Genomic DNA, 21,876 nt, shown 5'->3' with positions numbered 1-21,876 from the left:
TGCACCTCCAGCTCCACACTGTGTTGTCTCTGACTCCAGCATTGGCCGTTCTTACTCTCTGTGATTGAGATTCATAATTTGTCAGTTGTGAAGTTGGCTTTGGGAAGTGCGATTAAGTCACAAATTCTTTACTCTCTAGTGGATTGAACGAGGGATCAGAAACAACAGTTCGATGATTCAGATCCTAGTTTTTAACCCAACATACCTTTTTCAGAAAATAAATAGGCAGGTATAAATCAGACTGGGTAATTGGAGTTTTTCAGGTGCCTTTGATTTTTTTTTTTCAAATTGGAGGCTTTACCTCCACAGTTTATGCTACCCCCATTAGTGGATTTCTAAATGGGTGCATGTGCTGTTTTCGTTGGTGTTCTGAAGGGAAGGATAATTGTTTTCCATCTGCCTTTTGAAGGTATGCTTTAATACCATGAGGGGAGAACTTCAGTAAGAAGCGAAAAGAAATGAGAAATATTGGTGAATTAAAATCTGAGAACAGTTGCTGATTGTTTTGCTTGTTGTAATGCATTTACAGTTGCATACTATACTAAGTCATATACAGCTGCACAGTTAGGTTTACTTTTGCAAATTAAAAATAAATATATTAATATTACTGTGGTCATGATCTAAAGAAGTCCCAAAATGATCTTACAGCCTATATTTTAGAAGAGAAATCAATTAATTGATTTATTGTCACATGTATCTAAGTACAGTGAAAAGCTTTGTTTGCGAGCAGTACAGGCAGATCATAGTAAGCAAGGACATACAGATCATAGGGTGCTTGGACAGTGAGGCAGACAGGTTACACTGCACAGGAGGTGCGCAAAACAAGATCAACATTATTTGAAGTTAGAGAGTCCATTCATCAGTCCAATAATGGCAGGGAAGAAGCTGTTCTCAAACCTGTTGGTGTATGTGTCCAAGCTTCTGTATCTTCTGCCTAACGGAAGAGGTTGTAGGAGCACATTACTGGGGTGGGACGGGTCTTTGATGATGGCAGACATTATGCAGCAACAGGAAGTGTAAATGGAGTCCATGGATGGAAGGTTGGCTTCTGTGATGGTCTGGGCTGTGCACACCACCTTCTCTAGTTTCTTGCAGTCCTGGGTAGAGCAGTTGCCATATCAGGCAGTTATGCATCCGGATAGTATGCTCTCTATAGTGCATCTTTAAAAGTTGGTGACTGTCCTTATGGACATGCCGAATATCCTGAGCTGCCCGAGGAAGAAAAGGCATTGTTGTGCCTTCTTGACTGTTGCCTTTACATGGGGAGTCCAGGACAGATTGGCAGTTATTGTCATTCCTGGGAATTTGACACTGTCAACCCTCTCAACCTCCACTCTGTTGAAATCATTGAAATTTGGGAAATATAGCAATTAATTGGGTGCACAGCAAAATCCCACAAGCAGCAATGTGATATTGTCCAGATAATCTATTTTAATACTGATTAAGAGTAAAAATTGGCCTGGTCAATAGTTAGCTTGACATTAAAACCATAATTGCCTGTTACAAAAGTATATAGAATAAGTAACTATTAGATGACTTGTGTTTGGTTTTGATCTTTTCTTAAAGTATTAAATAAAACCAATGGGATACAATACTACCTTCTGTCTTTGATAAATATTAACAGAACTCTGTAGTCTGCTAGTAAATGCTTAATGTAATGTTGGAGCTTTGGGTGAAGCATCTCACTCTTCTATTAGCTGTATCTGAAGCGTGTTTATACTATCAAGTTCCTAGTAGTGCCGCAGGTTCATTCCAAAATAACCTGCACTTGAACACTGAGTTAGCAGATTGATGTAGAGTTGTATGGACAACTGCTGCCTCCCGAGAAGTCAGTTTAATGCACTACTGAGATAGAGCAGAGAGCTTCATATGTTGTATAATGCATGATCAAGAAGACTTAAGTTGAAACTTCAGAGTAAATTCATCGACCTTGTGTTTGAAGGGAACAAGAGTTGAACAGACAATGGCATACTGTCATGATCCAGCAAACATTCCATGGAAAGATACTAGAATTTAGGTTACGGTTTTAAAAAACCTCATGCAATTGACGCTTTTATCATTTGAACTGAGCAGGCCAAGAGGGAAGCATAAGAGGGTTTCAAAACTCAAAAGTTTTGAACAGATGAAAGGTTTGGTGACTAGATGATAGAGACTTGGGATTATGAGGAGAATTACACTGAGAAACTCGGTGACATTTTCGTCAAGATAATTAGAACAGCGAATGTTTTGCTGCATGAAACTTTGGTCCTTTGAATGTAAAGTTTGAGGTATTGGTTTCTTCCTTAATTTATGAATGGTAATTGTCTGTTCTAGAATTGCAGATAATTTGCCTGTCGCAACACGCTTAGAATTTTACCCAAACCATGATGACAATGACAAAAAGAAAGAGAAGGAAGTACAGTTTGAGCATGGCTACAGATTGGGATTTATCGACAACAACAAGGTAACACTAACTGGACAGACTTACTGAGCAAGTAGTCTAACTGTACTCAGCATGAAATATATGCATATAAATGAAATTAGATATTTGATCCATATGTAAACAGAAAGTTAAGCTGTCAGATCAATTACTTTGATATGACAAGCTTTACAGTTTGAGAGTGTGGACATTTCTTGATAGAAATTCAATATGCGAGAAAGATAATAGTGCATTTCTGAAGATGCCTGCTAGTGTGTTCTGTAGTCAAGCAGCTTTGTCTTGAATGCTAAAGTGTATCAAATAAACACAATACTGAATTCCATTATACCTGTAGTTCAATGAATTACGATGAACTCCTTTGTCGTCACCTCCAGGCCAACTCCTTTGAGCAGCAGTTCTCTCCCTGTTCGAAAAACATTTTCAATTGTTTCCAATACCCTCCCTCAACCTGGACCCCTACCTCCGACCTCTTACTGTCTCTTGATCTTATCATGCAGACAGTTTTCAATTAAATCAGCTGCCTTAATTTTTCTGCTCTCTTCACCCATTCTAACTTGTCTCCCTTTGACCTTGGTCTGCACTCCATTCTCTGAGGTCTAATCCTAACTATATCATCATGACAGCATTATCTTATTAGCAGATATCATCTGATATACCAACTTATATTGTCCGGAGATAAGCGCCAATGCGCAGACAGTTCTTCTTGTCTTTCCTTGGACCACAAGCCCACCACTGAATATCGTTTACAGGACTGTTAGGGATCTCTTCTGTGCAGATCTTCTTCCCATAGCTTCACACCTTATAGTTCTCCAACTGTGAAGAACCCATGTCTACCTTCTTTCCAAATTCCCAAGCAAGACTGCCCTCACCATTCCAGGCTGCACCTGCCCCAGTGGACCTTTTTTTCCTATATTGACTCTTTCTCCTTGTCCTATCTCTTCTCGCCTACCGTCATGACTCTTCTGAGGCCCTATGTCATTCCAACAATTTAGTTTCCTGCCCCTAACCACTGCTTCTTCACTACGGATGTCTAATCCTTCTAAACCTCCATTGGTTTCTTGGTTGGTCTGAGGACTCACCATTTCTTCCTTGACCAGAAACCTGAACCACTACTGTCCAGTACCTGGCTGAGCTTTTTCTCTCATTGAACAGTGTTCAATTAACTTGTCTCACTTCTTCTAAATGAAAGATTTGTCTGTTGGTACCCTGTTATGAACAGTCTGTGGGTGAGGTTCCCCAGTTTATTACGGTTTCAGATGAGATACCTCAAACCATTGAGCTTACAGGTGAGGAGAGATGAGCTGGCTGCCTTTAGTTATTCACCTGCTTCCTCATTTGTTGCAGCAAGGTTAATTAAAAAAGGATCCCTTCCCTTGTGGATGCCTTTCTTCCAAATCCAAATGAACTAATCTATAATAAACCTTCGGCTTTGTGTCCTTTTCCTTTAAAAAAAATTAAAAATTAAGTTTGATATGTACTCCGGTGATCCAGTGTTATAATCTGCAGTCATGACGACCTGCATGGACCCTAGTTATGCTTGTCATTTTGTGGGGCAAGCGAGACATTTCTTGATGCAGACCTACTTTGGCCTGCTCCAACAACTCTTTGTCAGATATATCAATTAATATATTGGTGCTATTTCCTGCTGTAATCTTGGTCCATTTTTGACTCTTCCCCTCCCTCCCTCCCTTGATGTCTTTGGCTCCATTTCTTGATTTGTGATTGTCAACTAATAGTCATTACAAACCCGCTCACTTCAACACCTATCTCGACTACACTTCCTCAAACCCTGTGTCCTGTAAGGACTTCATTCTAACCTCTCAATTTCAGTGTCTGTCGCATTTGTTTCAAAGGTTGCTACCTTTCACATCACCATACCACATATGACTTCCTCTTTCACGGGGCATTCAACTGTGTATAACCTAGATGCCACACTTCTACGTTTCCTCCTTCCAAAGACACCCGGAACCATGATAGGGTTTCCCTTTTTCTCACTTTCCACCCTACCAGTCTTCATAAACAGAGGATCATCCTCTGCCCTTTCCACCAAATCCAGTATGATGCCACCACCAAACATATTTTCCTCCTCTCCTCCCCCGTCAGCAGTCCAAGCATTCCTGCTGCAACACCCTGATTCACTGCTCTATTGTTCCCAAAATGTCATCCGCTTGCCTTGGCAACTTCCCACACAGTTGCAGGATATGTAACACTTGTCTTTTTCCTTCTGTATCCTCTCTATCTAAGGCCCCAAACATTCCTTCCTCATGAGGCTACAACTTCTTGTATTTCTTTCAGTCTAGGCTATTGCATTCGATGCTTTAAATGCAGTCTGCTCTACATGGATTTGGATTCGGGAGACCAAATGCAGTCTCGGTAGCCACTTTGTGGAATGCTTCCACTCACTTTGTAATCATTACCCAAAACTTCTGGGCAGTTGCCATTTCAGTCACCCACCTTGTTCTCATGCTCATGTTTCTGTCTTGGCACTGCAGCAGTTTTCCATTGAAGCCCAATGTAAGCCTGGAGGCTTAGATACTTTACAGCCTTCTGAACTAAACTTTGAGATCAACAGTTTCAAACCATGAACTCTGACGTCCATTTTGATATACATTTTCTTCCTTTTGGGCGTCTGATTCTTGGCCACATGTTTTTACTTTCAAAACTGATTTATATTCTGCTAGTAACATCTACACTGGATGTATACATGATGCATTCTCTACAACCAGTACCACTATGCTTGCATTTTATTCTTTGACACTTTTTTGATCTCTAATCTCCCTCCCCTTTTTACCATTCCCTGAACTGTGCTTTTTGTTCAACTTCCTCTTCTGCTCATTTTCAACAGCATAAGCTGCATCACATTTCCAGCTTTCTTCAGGTACAAAGAAAGGATCATACTAGACTAAACGACAACTCTGTTTCTGTCTCCGCAAATGCTGCCAGACCTCCTGAGTTTCTGAATTACATTTGTTCAACTCCCAAATAATGTGCCATAAAATAAGCATGTTTTGTTGAAGGCTGCTTTATTCTAGATGTGCCCCATACTTGTATAATTGCCTTTACAGGTCACCTTCCATTGCAATTAAATATTTTTAAAATTGCAGTAGTGCACCACTTCTGAACCTTTAATAAATGCTGGTTCGTGTTGAACAGAATTTGCAAAGGGTTAAGTCTAGAAATTAGTAATTTTATCATGAATGCTTAAATGCAAGTTTCAATTTTCCTTCTGCAGCATTCAAACTAAATGTGTTTTGTCTAATAATGTGATATGAACTTGATGAATGGCCTACACTTGCTTTTAATCAGTATGTTAAAATAAAATTCATCATTATGACTTTACAGTGTTTGGGTGTTCAGACAATAGCATCACCCACTGTATTTCCATGCCCTGCTACTTAGAAAGCAAGAGTAATTATGCCATTTGTATTACTGTAACAAAACAACATTTTATTCCCCATTCTGTTCCTCTTTGAGAGTGGAAAATGTGAGCTTTCATATGCACTGCGTATTTAAGACTTAATCCAGAATAAAAACTATGCCACATTCAAACTAAACTTCATAATTGCAAGCTGTAATATCTGCATTATGAGCCCATGTGCAATTTTTTTTTGCATAGGCACATAGGTGTAGGTTTAGGCGGGAGATCAGACCTACTTAGTATTCTGTCTCCTGTACACATTTCTCTTGCATATGCAACCAAATTAACATATTCTTTCTTTTCAGTTCTACCTCCACAATCATCTCTCCTTCATTGTCTATTATCACAAGGAAGAAATAGAGAAAGAGCAGGAACCTACATATAGAGTTGTACGTTTTGAGGTGATACCACAAAGTGTTAAGTATGAAGGTAATAGTATTATTTCTGAATTTAATTTGAGCATACTTGCATGTTGTAGATAAACAATTACAGAGACAAAACAATAGTTGCAAAACATTTAAGTGAATGTTAAATGCAACAAATGTATAATCAGCACTGCTCTTGTTTTGTTTGCTACATTTGCATATAGTTGTGTGGTAAACAGTAAACTATGTTGACAAATCTTGCACAATGTTCTTCATATACTAATGCTACAGTGAGTGGTAATGTCATTGGTACGTTGTACTTTTTAGCAGTGTGGCAGCATATTCAAAATGGCTTGCAACCAACCGTGCTGAGCTTTGGAAAGCAGTTCATATTGTTAGTCCAATGCTTATGTGGATTTATGCCTTTATTGATAGGCTTTTGAGGTTTTGATTTTGAGCAAATTCAGAAGTCTGCCAGTTCTGATATAAATTGGTAACTATTTTTATGAGTTTTACACTAATTCCCTGTGCAGTGTGAATGAGTGCAATTGATTCTTGCATTAATTTAATGCTGATGAGCGTTCAGGTCAACCCTGGCTATGTGGTTAAGTTAGTTGTGCAGTTTTACCAATGCAGACAATCTTTATAATGTGGGGCAAGTGGGACTTTCAGGTCTTCATAAATCTATATACACGTGAGTCTTTATATTTGCAAGAAAAAGCAAACTGGTCAAGCAATAATTATCCACACACTATTTGCATTGGAAAGGAATGATAAGGTTTCTGCAGTATCAGCCGTGACAGTGCTAATGATTCAAAGGACAGGGATAATTTCATCTTCCGGTGGGATGAATCCTTGATGCCCAGCACTGTCCATGATTGTCTAACAGTTCCATGATAGTTACAGCAATAGTAATCTAGTTAAAACCTTATCTCATAATGGGTAACAACACAACCAGCCCCTGCAATTACAACCCCCACCAAAAAACTACTTGCAAACCATTGGACTGATTACCCCTCCAATTTGGTTTAACCACACTCAATCTGACCCACTGATGAGGCAATCTGTTTACCCGTTCTGACCCACCTGCCCGTTCTCTCTCACTTGCCCACGTCCACTAATCCACTGTCCTCTTGCACACCTCATGAACCTACCCTGTTCCCGTCGCTCACTTTACCATTCACACCCTGTTTCACATACAATCCAACCTACTCCACTGTCCTAGCCTTTTACTCATTCACTTAACTGCCTCACTCATTCACAAACATTCAGACTGGATCTTTAAAAATTACCATTTGTCAGCTTAGTGCCATAGAACGGAGCGTTTCTTCTCTGCTGGTTCTCTTTATAGGTCTGCACATGAATACCTGTTTTTGAGAATGTTGGATCAGAAGTTGAAACTTATTAAATGCAATATAGTAAGTTTGCAGTTTTCTGACTGATCAGTGTCAGGTGTAGCAGTTATGATGCTGACTGAAAGATTGGAATAATATTCACACTTCTTAGTTCCTTTTGTTGTTTCAAATTATGCTTGTATGTACAGTACTAAGTTTGACTTATTTACCCACTCCCAACATTATAAAGTTCAGGTGAATTTTTCCTTTTTCATTAAAAAAAAGGCAAGCAGGCATTTTCGATTTTAAAATATTCTGAGGGTAAGTTAAATTAGAAAACGAAGGTGACAGAAACATTTGTTCACTTGCACTGAATTTGATCAAATGCAAAATTAAAGGTGGCTTCTTAAGTTATTAGGCTAGCAACTCAATCATTGTTTAGCATTGGTTAGTTTTTCATGAACTAGAGAAATATTTGTCTCCTCACTTAATGACTAAGTATTACAAAAAATGTTCAAGCCCATTAAATATTGGGCTGTTAGATATCTATTGAATTGTCATTTTTTTTTTTAAAATCCCAGATCTAAAAGCTGATGAGCAAGGAAACTGCATCCTTCCTGAGGCAGCAGGCTCTCTTCCCCAGGAAATTGATCCCAATAAAGAAAATGACGTGCTTTTTACTTACTCTGTACGTTGGGAGGTAAGCTTCATGTCAGCAATGAACATACCTGTATAGAGTCCTACATGAGCCAAATCTGAGCATCTGATTTTGCTGACTATGTTCTTTTAAACTCAGATTTTTGATGGAAAATGTGAATGACTGAACATTTGAAGGGTATGAACCGCAAAGCTATACACCAACAGTTTATCATTTTCTTTGTATTGTGAACCAGAAAGTAACATCTGCTTTTGTTTGTGGATAAGAGCACCCAGTATGTCAAGATGACCTGAAGGTTTATACTGTTGACCTGGCCTCGGGTTATTATAAAACTTTGTTCAGACTGTGTAATTAAACTTCTCTAGAATATGAAACTATTAACTGTCAAGTTCATATCAAATCACTTATGGAGAATATGTGTAATGTAAGATGTTATTGGAGACCTTTCTGTACTTTGTATTCCTAGGCAAGTGTTATTAAATGGGCATCACGCTGGGACACTTATTTAACAATGAGTGATGTACAGATTCACTGGTTCTCAATTGTGAATTCAGTCGTCGTAGTTTTCTTTCTCTCTGGTGAGTTGATTATTGTTATGTTTTTCATTTTAGTAGAACTATTTCATGGTTGTTTAAAATTATGAAAAGGGTATAACAAGGTAAATATGTTCACTTGTGTAGATGATCAAAACTAAGGGCCATAAATATCTTCTACTCAGTAATAAATTCAATATGGAAATGAGGAGAAATGTCTCTACCTAGAAATGGGTTAAAATGTGTAAACCACATAAACCAGAAAGTTGCATTCATAAGCAAAAATGCACTTCAAAGAGGCAAACTCAAGGGAGAAGAGAATAAGAATAGATGATGATTGGGAAGTAGCTCATGATGTGATGAATGCCCTGTTTCCGTGCTGCATTTTCAATGGAATATACAGTATGAACAGGATATCCATATAGCAGTTCAGATGCTTCCTTTTTGTAATGTCTTTTCTGCATTTTGTAAAAGCATTGACTAAGTTCATTAATTCTTGGGAGACTAAATACCTAACATACATAAAAATATAGTGATGTACCAGATAGATAAGTCACACATTTCTCAATTATGATATGTTCTCTTGAGGTTGGTTGGCTCGTTGAGCTGGTTTGTTGTTCCACAGACGTTTCGTTACCGTGCTTGGTAGCATCCTGAGTGCAGCCTCTGATGAAGCGTCAGTGTGTTTTCCCGCCTGGTTTTTAAACTCTGGGGTCCATTGCGATGGATTGCCTCACTTCCGGGTTTCCTCCATAGTGGAATGTATATGGGGTCGAGTTCGATGTGTTTATTAATAGCCTGCTTCGCGGAGTGCCATGCTTCCAGGAATTCTTGTGCTTGTCTCTGCCTAGCCTGTCCTAGGATCTTGGTGTTGTCCCAGTCGAAGTCATGGTTCTCCTTGTCCATGTGGATTGAGATGAGTGAGTATTGGTCGTGTCTTTTTGTAGCCAGTTGGTGTTCATGTACTCTTGTTGTTAGTTTCCTTCCTGTTAGTCCGATGTAGTGTTTCTCGCAGTCTCTGCAGGAGATCTTGTAGATGACATTGGTCCTGCCCATGGCAGGAAGTGGGTCTTTAGTTCGGTTGAGCACTTCTCATAGGGTTGATGTGGGTTTGTGTGCCGCTCTGATGCCCAGCAGTCGTAGAAGTCTTTTGGTGAGTTCTGACATGTTCCTGATGTAGGGTAGTGTGTGTGTGTCGGGGCATGTAGAATCTTTCTGATGCTGTGCCTGTAGGCATCTCCTGACCCAGTTCTTTGGATATCCATTATCCTTGAACACTTGGAAGAGGTATTCCTCCTCCTCTTGGCCTAGTTCCATGTTGCTGCAGTGTGTTGTTGCCCTTTTAAATAGTGTTCGCATGCAGCTTCGTTTGTGTGTGCTGGGATGGTTACTATTGAAGTTCAATACCTGGTCTGTGTGTGTGGCTTTTCGGTGTACTTTCGTTTGCAATTCCCCATCTGTCTTGCGCTGTACCATGACGTCCAGGAATGGGAATTGTTTGTTCTTCTCCTCCTCTCTGGTGAGCATGTTGTTTGAGTTTGTGTGTCTCTTCTAATTTGGTCACCACAAGACTTCTACGACCGCTGGGCATCAGAGTGGCAGACAAACCCACATCAACCCTACGACAAGTGCTCACCCAAACTAAAGACCCACTCCCCGCCATGGACAGGACCAATGTAATCTACAAGATCCCCTGCAGAGACTGCGAAAAACACCACATCGGACAAACAGGAAGGAAACTAACAACAAGAGTACATGAACACCAACTGACTACAAAAAGACACGACCAATACTCAACTCATCTCGATTGACATGGACAAGGAGAACCACGACTTCGACTGGGACAACACCAAGTTTCTGGGACAGGCTAGGCAGAGACAAGCACGAGAATTCCTGGAAGCATGGCACTCCACGAAGCAGGCTATTAATAAACACATTGAACTCGACCCCATATACATTCCACTACAGACGAAACCCGGAAGTGAGGCAATCCATCGCAACGGACCCCAGAGTTTAAAAACCAGGTGGGAAAATAGACCGACGCTTCATCAGAGGCTGCACTGAGGATGTTACCAAGCATGGTAACGAAACGTCTGCAGAACAACAAACCAGCTTGGCGAGCCAACCAACCTCAACACCCACAACCCAAGCTACAGATCTACTCCAAAACCTTAGATGTTCTCTTCCATGATATCTTAAATGAGAGCGCCTTTGTATTCTGTTTTCAGCTGGTCAACCTTCACAGTTTTTGCCAGTAAAATCATTGTGCTAGTGCCAACAAACTTCCATGATTTCCAATTGATGCATCGTAGTTGGCTAACAGGCTCAGATATCAGTATTTGAGATGACCAACAACCACCTACACCAGGCAATCAGGAAGGAATTGGCAGTCACTGCAGGAGATTCCTAAGAGCATTTCATTCTCCGACCAATATTTCGTGAAGGCAACAGCCTTTATTTGGAATCCAAAATGTTAACTGTCTCTCTCCACAGATGCTGCCAGACCTGCTGAGTTTCTCTGGCACTTACTGTTTTTAATTTCAGTTCTGAATGTTGAAGAGAGTGATTTTCATCTGGGGAGAATAGCCAAAGCCAGATCAACAGCACCATAGTTGGCTCATCTGTACAGGGAGCACAAAGAAGACTAGAAGAGTAATGGCAATAGGATATTTAGTAGTATAGGCAGGCGCTTTTGTAGCTGCAGACATTCAGTAACTGTACAACTGCCAAGCAACTCGCAGGGAGGATGAACAATTAGCTATTATAATGCATAGTGTCCAAAAGCAGCCATAATTTAGGAAATTATGTAGAACATTACTAAGCAGCACCTCAAAAGTCATAAACTCTGGATCACTCCTGGTACCATGCGTAGTAAGTATGGAAAAAGGAGATAAAGCAGACGAAACTATGGATGGAAAGATGGCACAATGTAGAAAGGAGGACATTGGGAGCAGTCTTACGGAATGAGACCTATTCAGGCTGGATGGGTGCAACAAAACAGAACTGACATCAGTTTCTTTGTGGGGCTGTCTCCTCGTTATACAGAGGAGGGTTTAAATTAACTTGGCAGAGGTATTGGAACTGAGAGGAATGTTAGAGGGGAATATCAAAGTGCTCTGAATACTGGAGAGTCTGCACTAGAGTAGGAAATAGCAAGTTATTCAGGTGGGTTCAGAGTTAGGTGGCAAGTAATAAAGTCCCATTTGAGTTGTTGTGCATGTATTTGAATATGCAGACAGTGGCAGATTGCAGTGAAGGTGAATGAATTGCAGGCATTAATAGCTTTGTGGCAATGCGATGTTACAGTTGTAACTGAGACTTAGCTCAAAGAAGGACAGGACATGAGTAGTAAAACTTTCTGGATACAAGATGTCTAGGAAGAAGGAAGGGTGTCAGCATTGTTTAAAGAGTGTTGCACTACTGAAGAGACAGAATATCCCAGAAGGGTCAATGACCGAATGTATTTGGCTTAAGTTAAGAAGCAAGAAGAAATACAATTAAATTGTTGACAGGGAGGAACATTGGAAAGGAAATGAGAGAGGTGCGAGAATCATAAAAGTATTTTAATAGGTGACATTGATAAACCAAGTGAGTCTGTTTAGGAGAATATTTCATAGCAGTATGTTTTCAATCAGTGTGAAAGGAGGCACTGTCAGACCTGGTTCCAGTGGTGTAAAACTGTCTTGAATCCTTGGCTTCAGCCTCAAAATTAAGTGGTCTGTTTCATGATGCTTTATCCTGCTCAGTTATGTTGTTTTCACCTATACTGAGGTAATACTTAATGGAATATTTGTGAAAGCTAGTTTTGCTGTTATTTTGGATTAATGTTCCACATGTTCTTAAGGACAGACTTTTCTTTCTCCTTCAGCCGATGCCTTGAGATAGTGGTTGAGTTAAAATTAGAGGTCATAGCTCAACAATCTGAAAATGATGACATTCTTCACCTTTCAGCCTTGGAAAAACCTAATATTTAAACTTCTTTTTTCCTGGCAGGAATTCTTAGCATGATAATTATTCGAACTCTCAGGAAGGACATTGCCAACTATAACAGAGAAGATGACATTGTATGTATGTTTGACTGCGAATTGAAGTGACTAGGGAATAAAGAAGGGTTTTTAACACTTGAGCTTTTGGCAGTTTAAGAGACATTTCTTTTTTCCTGGACAACTGGATTAACTTTTCAGTATTGCCCTTGAAGTGGCATGGTTATGGAGAACCAACTAATTTGTACATCTGTATGAAAATTTTCCATCCAATATGCTGCAACTGAAGCAAGAAATGATCTAAGGTTCAAAACATTTTCTTTGACTTACTTTGCTTACATAATTGATAAACACAACTAGGCACTTCACTTCTCTACCACAATTGTTGCAAGTGATTTCAGTAACCATATTGTTCCTGAAACTCTTCCTCTCCACTGCCAATTGTATAGCCCCACAAGTCAACATTATAACAAATATCTACATAGGTATACTAATAGTTTTGAAAACAAAACCAAGCAATTAATTCATCACTCCTATTTTCTAGAAGCTAATATAACTTTGTTTTGCTCTTTACTCTTCAGCTCCCATTCGTTTTTTTTCTTTAGTCATATTTATTGGATCATCTTGCAGGTTAACTGGACTGTGTATCAATACCTTTGTAAGTCCTGATGTGGAGGTACCGGTGTTGGACTGGGGTGGACAGGGTCAGAAGTCTCACAACGCCAGGTTATAGTCCAACAGCTTTAGTTGAAATCACAAGCTTTTGGAGTGCTGCCCCTTCATCAGGTGAAGTGACGAAGGAGCAGTGCTCCAAAGGCTTGTGGTTTCAAATAAACCTGTTGGACTGTAACCTGGTGTTGTGTGACTTCTGACTTCGTAAACCCTGTTTGTCCTACTGTGCTTTGAAATGGGCTGTACATTTCCTGAGTTTTAATCTGTTTCAATGTTGCCCCTAGTTTTTCTTTCTTGTATGTGGTCTGCTAATTACTCTGCCCACTACATTCCAGGTTGCTGTACACCAAAGCAGTTGAGAGGAACTTTGATAACCATATTGTAATCTACAATTCTGAATGGGGAAAGTTGCTTTGACAGCTTTGAGTGCTGTGACTCATTTGTTTTCATTTTTTCATTGGTGTAACTTTTTTTCAGAGGATAATAGTAGTGGTGAAGGGAGTTTTAATTTTTTTCATGAAAAACATTTAAAATTCCAGACTAAAACATTGTGACACAATGCTTAACAATATAAAAAAACTGGTAAATTCATTTACCCATAACATTTGAGATTTACTCACCATCTAACGAAACTACTAAGGGGCACCTGCAAGATATTTATGATATACTATTACAACATAAATGCAGAATTACCCCTCCAGCTCTCAAACTATTTGTGAGCAATGCCTCAGGATATCAACTTACTTTACTCTTACAGAGTTAACTCATACTTGTTAAAACAAACATTAGTTTGAATTTTTTGGTGGATTTGCTTTTACTTAGAATTGATGTTCATGGAAAGCACTTTACATGGTCCAAGATTAGATTGCTAAATGCAGCAAATTGCATTTCTGTCTTAGTTCAAAATTGTAGCAGCTTAGGTATATTTTGTCTTCTGTTAGATGACTCAGTATAATTTGTAGGTTTTTTTTTTACCCTTGAGCTGTTTTGTCTCTTGGTGATTCTTAGTGCCTTTGTTCCCCTTGTTTACAATTGTTTAATGTCCTTTTAAATTCAGCCTGCTTCAAGTTGTCACTTATTCCATTTATGCCATAAAGAGAAAATGAAGAATTTGCATTTAAAAGGTTCACTCAGTCATCACTTTTAGGGCCTAAGTTTGCACCTTGCTGAGGCACGTGGATTGAAGATTTCATTTGATCATAATGTTCCTTTATGTGGAAGAGGTTTTGTTGATGTAATGCTAGTGGACATAGCTGGTATGCGGAAAGAGTGAGAAAGCATGAGTGAGTGCATAGCACATACTGATGGCCCCAATGTCGGAATTAAAAATACATCTGAATAAAGAGAATAGCCACTGTACATCTTGATACTATGACTAAATGCTTGATAACGAAAGTGGAAGTTACATCTTCTCACGACTTTCTATTGAATTAAAAAATGATCATCAAAGTATGAAAGAAAGAACAAAGACAAATATTGCATGGATTTCACATTTTTTATTAATTCATAGAAACATAAGTACAGAAAAGGCCCTTCGACCCATCAAGCCTATACTGCAAAAAAGAATTGTGGGCTGTGGACTTCGATGGCTGGTCCAGCATTTATTGCCCATCCCTAGTTGTTCTGAAGGTGGGAGTGAGCAGCTGCCTTGAACCACTACAGTCCATTTTATTTAGGTATACCCACAATGCTGTTAAGGAAGGAATTCCAGGATTTTGACTCAGTGGCACTGAAGGAATGACAATGTATTTCTGAGTCAGGATGGTGAGGTGTACAGGGGAATTCCCACTTATCTGCTGATAGTAGTCATGGGTTTGCAAGGTGCTGTTTAGGAATATTGGTGAATTACTGCAGTTAACCTTGTAGAATATTCACAATGCTTATTTTATGCAGTGATGGAAGGAACGAATATTTGTGGATGTAATGCCAATCATGCAGGCTGCTTTGTCCTGAATAGTGCCAAGCTTTTTGAGTGTTTTTGGAGTTCCATTTATCCAGACAAGTGAGCAGTATTCCATCACACTCCTGAGTTTTCCTTGTAGGTTGTGGAGAGACCTTGGGTGTCAACAGGATTCCTATTCTCTGACCGACTCTCACAGCCACAGTATTTAAATGGTTAGTTCAGTTCTCATCAGTGTAACCTCCAGAATGTTAATAGTGGGGGATTCAGCAATGCTAATGACATTAAATGTCAAGGATGACAGTTGGATTCTCTCTTTTTCAGTGTGGTCGTTGCTTGACATTCCTGTGGCATGAATGCTATTTGCCACTTGTCAGCTTGAGTCTGGGTATCGTCCCGGTCTTACTGCATTTGGACATGGGCTGTTTCAGTATTTGCAGAGCCACAAATGGTGCTGAATGTTGTGTGATCAGCAGCGAACATCTCTGCTTCTAACATTAAGATGGATATTCTTACGATAGAGGGTAGATCATTGATGAAGCAACTGAAGGTGGTTGTGCCTAGTATACTACCCTGAGGAACTAGGGTGCTCATGGTATGGTGGCAATTTCCCTACCTGTGAGTCAGAAGGCTCACGTTTATGTCTCATCTGCTCCAGAAGTATGTCATTACACATCTGAAAAAGTCAATTAAAATTATCTACTATGAAGAACTTCTTTAGAGATGCCCTGCAGCTGAGAGTATTGACCTCCAACAACCACAACCACACAATATGTTAGATACAATACTGACCAACAGAGAGTCTTTCCTGATGTTCATTGACCCTAGTTTGCTTGCGCTTCTAGGGCTCCTTGATGTCACACTCTGTCAAATGTGGCCTTGATGTCAAGGCAGTCACACACTCTCACATACCTTCTGGAGTTGTTCGAAGAAAGCTGAAGTGAGTTTAAGAGCTGAATAGCCTGAGCAGAAACTGAGAATAAGAGGAAAACAATAAATGCAATGGCATGTTTTAAAAATTCATTTGAAAATTTAAATAAAATTTCATAAATGCTGCTGAGCTGACTCTTAATGAGGAAACCGGGAAACTGGTTGCCTGTTTGTTTTCTTGTCAGGCTTGTTTTAAGCACGTGAAAATAATGTGCAAAGTGACATTTTTAGTTGAAGATCCATCGTCATAGATTTGTAAATTTAATGCTTGTAGGAAGACACAATGGAAGAATCTGGTTGGAAACTTGTCCATGGTGATGTGTTCAGGCCACCTCAGTATCCTATGATTCTCAGCTCTCTCTTAGGATCTGGGATCCAGTTGTTCTGCATGATCCTCATTGTAATCAGTGAGTATTTACCATCGTATTTCTTCCTTAAAATATGATAGCTGGGGTTATTTTTAGATCCTTTTCTAATGTTATACACCATTTTATTTTCAGTTGTTGCCATGTTAGGAATGCTGTCACCATCCAGTAGAGGAGCGCTGATGACAACCGCTTGTTTCCTGTTCATGTTCATGGGGTATGGTAATTGGTAAAATTTTCTTTTTGATATGTGAAATTCAAGGATGTGAATATTTTCCACCTGTTCACACTCCACGTACAAATTTAACAGATTATCACTCAAAGATGGCATTAACCATTGGATCAACCATTGACATCATACAAACAACAGACAATTGTGTTCACTCTCCTCTTCTCCGTTATCCATTCCATTATCTTATGTAAATGTCATGCTTTGTTCCAAAGGTAGATCAAAACTTTTTCCCCCTTATTTAACAGTTCTATTATCAACACAGTGAGGGAAAACTCTGACAGCAGGATTCGGACACTAAGCATGTTCTATCATTTTCATGTTGATAGTTGGCTGGTTTAAGTTGATGTCTGATTAAGGTTATCTTGAACTTTGATTGTTAAATGAGATACCAGCTTGAAAAAAAAAAATTAGCTTGCCGTGAATCCTTTTGTGTTGCTGATGCTCATGAGGAGAGCGTGTATTTTATTCAGTTATTGAAATTACATGACCTTAGCTGAGCTGATGTGCCATCATAAAGTTCATTGTGAATAACTCTTTCCAGTGTATAATACTCTTAGCCCCCATTGCAGGGACTTAGGTTTGTGATTTGTTAAACAGGCGTAGTTCAAGATCAGGTTTAAAGGAAAATCTGTAAGACTGCGCTAGTTGAGTTAGGTTTCATGTTGTTTGATTAATTTAGTTGCATTCTTTGTTACTGACAAGGTTGACAAGGAGTATGTCTGGAAGTTGGCAATGTAAACTTCTAGAGGCATTTAATAAGATACCATGCAAAAAATGGCATGGAATTGCTTAGGCTATGGATTGACAACTGGTTGATATGTGAAGTTCAAGGATGTGAATATTTTCCACCTGTTCGCACTCCACGTACAAATTTAACAGATTATCACTCAAAGATGGCATTAACCATTGGATCAACCATTGACGTCATACAAACAACAGACAATTGTGTTGATGCCCTCTGGATGCATTGTACCTACAGATTTGAACTGGGACCTCAGCTTATCGATATAAATAATAATGACTTGAATGAAGGAATTGAGGGTATTGCATGTGGACTTAAAAATTAACTTGAGAGGAATAGTATAGTTGGGTACGAGACGTTCTCAAGGCGAAAGACAAATTAAGTGAGTGGAAAAAACTATAGCAGTTGGAATTCGCTGTGAGAAAATGCATACGAACATTCAAAACAGGAACCAGGCATTCAATAAGATCATGGTGATCCTCAAATCCACACACTCAGCTACCTGATAACTTGTCAACCCCTTGTTTAGCAAAAGTCTAACCCTACTTAAAAAATATTCAAGGACTGTGCTTCCATCCCTTTTCAGGAAAAAAGTTCCAAGGACACTGAATCCTCAAAGAAAATCCACCTAATCTCAGTTTTAAATAAACCTGATTTTTAAATGAACCCTAGTTCTAGATTCTCCCATAAGAAGGAACATTCTCTCTGCATCCATCCTTTCAAGACCCCTCAGGATTTTATGTATCTCAGTCCAGTCACCACCTACTCTTCTAAATTCTGTCAAGTACAAGTCTAGCCTGTTTACCCTTTCCACATAAAACAACATGTCCATTCCCGATATTAACTGCTTCCAAATCATTTACAACCTACTTTAAATAAGCTGACCAATACTGTGCACAGTTATCCATATTCAGTCTCACCAGTTGAAGCATAATCTCCCTTCCTCTGTATTCAATTCCTCTAGTACTAAATGTTAGCATTCTGTTAGCTTTCCTAATTACTTGCTGTAGCTGCATGTTAACCTTTGCGATTCATGTACAAGGACAACCCAATCCCTCTGCATCTCAAAGCTTTGCAATTTCTCATCATTTAGATAATATACTATTTAACTTTTCCTGCCAAAATGGACTATTTCACACTTTCTCAACTTAATCTGTCTTTTTGTAACTCCTGTGTCCTCTTCATAACTTACTTTCCTGCCATTGTTTTGCCATTGGCAGCTTAGGCGACCATACCTTCTGTGCCTTTATTGAAATCATTTGTATAAATTGTAAACAGTTGAGGCCCCAGCAATAATTCCTATGGCATCATTTGCCAACCTGAGAACAATTCATTTACACCTACTTTTTTTATTTCCTGTTGGACAACCAATCTTTCTGCCTCGACATAATGAGGTTTTATTTTCAACATACACCTTTTGAAGTGTCACCTTTTCAGATGCTTTGTAGAAATTGAAGTACATCCACTGTTTCTCCTTTTATCTGCAGTACATTACCTCCTGAAAGAACGCAAATAGAATGGTCAAGCATGATTTCCCTTTTAAAAAACCATTGCTAACTTTGCCTTATTACTTTGAACTCATTCAAATTCCTTGCTATAACTTGTTTATTAGCTTCCAACATTTTTCTGTGACAGATGTTCAGCTAACTGCCCTGTACTTTACTCCTATCTGCCTCCCCTTTTTGAATAAAGGAGTTAGCTTTGCTATCTTCCAATCTAGTGGAGCCATTCCTAAATCAAGTGATTCTTGGAAAATTAAAATCAATGCGTCAACTATATTACTAGCCCCTAGGTTGAAATCAAGAGCGCTTGGGTGCTTGTCAGCCTGCAGTTCCAACAATTTACTCCATACCACATTGGTAATTGAGGTTTTCCTCAGTTCCTCCCTCCCTTCCATTTCCTAATTGATCACTGCTTTTGGAATGTTTCTTGTATTCTAAACACCTTCATTTTCAATTCATTTGGCATCTTACTTTCCATTATTTAATTCTCCAGTCTGTCTGTCTTTAAACGAATTCTCACTTTGTTAGCTCTTTTCTTCCTTCAATATCTAATAGAAGCTCTTACTATCTTTATATTTCTGGCTAGTTTTCTTCTCTACTCAAATTTTTAACTTTTTTTTGGTCATTCATTGCTGCTTTTTATATTCTGCCCAATCTTTTGACCTGCCTACTAACCTATTTTAAACATTTCTAGTTAACCACAGATGGTGGGTCCATCCCTTTGTGTTTTTCTTACTCATTGAAATGTATCTGTTCTGTATACTCTGAAATGTTCACTTACATGTCTGCCACTGTATTTCTATTGACCTATCCTTTTAAACTAATTTGCCAGTTCACTTTAGCCAGCTCTGCTTTCGTGCACTCATTGTCTTCTCGTAAATTTTAAAAAACTGTGTCTGAGCCACTCCTCCTCTTCAAACTGAATCTAATTTCAATCATATTATGGTTGCTGCTTTCTAAAAGCACCTTCACAATGAGATGATTAATTAATCCTAACACTGCATAATACCAAACCTAGTATAGCCTGTTCTCTGATCAGCTCCAGAACATGCTGTCTAAGAAACTCTCTCGAAACATTGTGAATTCCTTGTGTAGGCTACCTTTGCTCAGCTAGTTTTTCCACTTGATATACAGATAAAAATCACCCATGATTACCTCTGTGTGTTTCTGACAAGCTGTTGTTACTTATTCCTGCAAATAAAGAAGTAAATTACTTGTAGAGATAGCAAGAACTGCAGGTGCTGGAGTCAGAGATAACAAAGTGTGGAGTTGGAGGAACACAGCAGGCCAGGCAGCATCAGAGGAGCGGGAAAGTTGACGTTTCAGTTTGGGACCCTTCTTCAGAAACAGAGAGGGGGAAGGGAGCTCAGAAATAAATAGAGAGGAGGGTGGTGGTAGGTGAGAGTGGGTAGGGAGTGGTGGGGATTGGAGAGTGAGGTGGGAGGTGCAGATAGGTGGGAGATAAGATGGACAGGTTGTGTCAGGTCGAGGAGGCAGGAATGAAAGGGAGGGTTGGAAATGGGATGAGGCTGGGGGTGGTGGGAAGATTTTAAAGCTGGTAAATCCCACGTTTAGGCCATCAGGCTGTAGGGTCCTGAGGCAGCATATGAGGTGCTGCTCCTCCAGTTTGCAGGTGGCATCATTGTGACACTGGAGGAGGCCCAGAATGGACATGTCACCCAGGAAATGGGTGGGGGAGTTACAATGGTTTGCGACTGTACAGTGTTGTCACTTGTCACGTACAGAGTGCAGATGCTCTACAAAAGGGTCTCCGAGTCACTGCTTGGTCTCACCGATATAGAGGAGACCACATCACGAGCAGCAGATACAGTAGGCCAAGTTGACAGATGTGCACGTGAACTCCAGGCTAATGTGGAAGGTTTGTTTGGTGCCTTGCGTGGAGGTGAGAGGGGAGATGTAGGGGCAGGAGTAGCACTTTCTGCGGTTGCAGGGAAAGGTGCCGGCGAGGGTGAGGTTAGTGGGGAACGTGGAGCAGACAAGGGAGTCGTGGAGAGAGTGGTCCCTACGAAAGGCAGATAGGGGTGGCAAGGGAAATTTGGTTGTGGGGTTGGATTGTAGGTGGCGGAAGTGGTGGAGAATGACACGTTGGATGTGGAGATTGGTGGGGTGATATGTGAAGACAAGGGGGATTCTGTCTTTATTTTTGTTGGGGGGGAGGCAATGTGAGGGCAGAGGTACAGGAAACGCAAGAGATGCATTTGAGGGCATTTTCGATCACCAGAGGGGGAAGTTACGATCCTTAAAATAGGAGGACATCTGGGATGTGTGGGAGTGGAATGCCCCATCTTGGGAGCAGATGCGGTGGAAGCAGAGGAATTAGGAGTAGGGAATCGCATTCTTGCAGGAAGGTGGAGGAGAGGAGGTGTAGTCCAGGTGGCAGTGGGAGTCGGTGGGCTTGAAATAGATGTTGGTTTTGAGGTGGTCACCAGAGACGGAGACATTGAGGTATCAGAGATGGTCCAGGTGAATTTGAGGTTGGGGTGAAAAGTGTTAGTAAAGTTGATGAACTATTCAAGCTCCTTGTGGGAGCACGATGCAGCGCCGGAGGAAAAGGTGGGGGATAGCGCCAGTGTAGCAGTGGGAGAGGGACTGTTCCATGAATCCTACGAAGAGGCAGGCATAGCTTGGGCCCATGTGGGTGCCAATAGCCACACCTTTAGTTTGTAGGAAGTGTGAGGAGTTGAAGTAGAAGTTGTTAAGGGTAAGGACGAGTTCAGTTAAGTGGATGAGGGTGTTGACGGAGGGGAACTGGTTGGGCCTGTGGGAGAGGAAGAAACAGAGGGTTTTTAGGCCATCCGTGTA

General features: G+C 40.0%; 1 protein-coding gene across 2 annotated transcripts in view; it reads left to right on the top strand.

Annotated features, from left to right (window-relative positions):
• tm9sf4 (transmembrane 9 superfamily protein member 4) overlaps window positions 1–21,876 on the top strand; it is a 58,639-nt gene that overhangs the window by 18,485 nt on the left and 18,278 nt on the right. For both annotated transcript variants that reach the window (XM_020510932.2, XM_048608255.1), the window contains exons 5-11: window positions 2,314–2,443; window positions 6,143–6,266; window positions 8,118–8,236; window positions 8,661–8,772; window positions 12,721–12,791; window positions 16,487–16,619; window positions 16,713–16,794. In XM_020510932.2, coding sequence (XP_020366521.1) covers window positions 2,314–2,443; window positions 6,143–6,266; window positions 8,118–8,236; window positions 8,661–8,772; window positions 12,721–12,791; window positions 16,487–16,619; window positions 16,713–16,794 — 771 coding nt within the window. The remainder of the gene's footprint in view (window positions 1–2,313; window positions 2,444–6,142; window positions 6,267–8,117; window positions 8,237–8,660; window positions 8,773–12,720; window positions 12,792–16,486; window positions 16,620–16,712; window positions 16,795–21,876) is intronic.

The sequence above is a fragment of the Rhincodon typus genome, chromosome 19 (assembly GCF_021869965.1).
Source record: "Rhincodon typus isolate 14 chromosome 19, sRhiTyp1.1, whole genome shotgun sequence".
NCBI classification, from domain to species: domain Eukaryota; kingdom Metazoa; phylum Chordata; class Chondrichthyes; order Orectolobiformes; family Rhincodontidae; genus Rhincodon; species Rhincodon typus.
The sequence above is the reverse complement of the archived record's forward strand: the minus strand, read 5'-3'. Positions and strand labels throughout refer to the sequence as shown.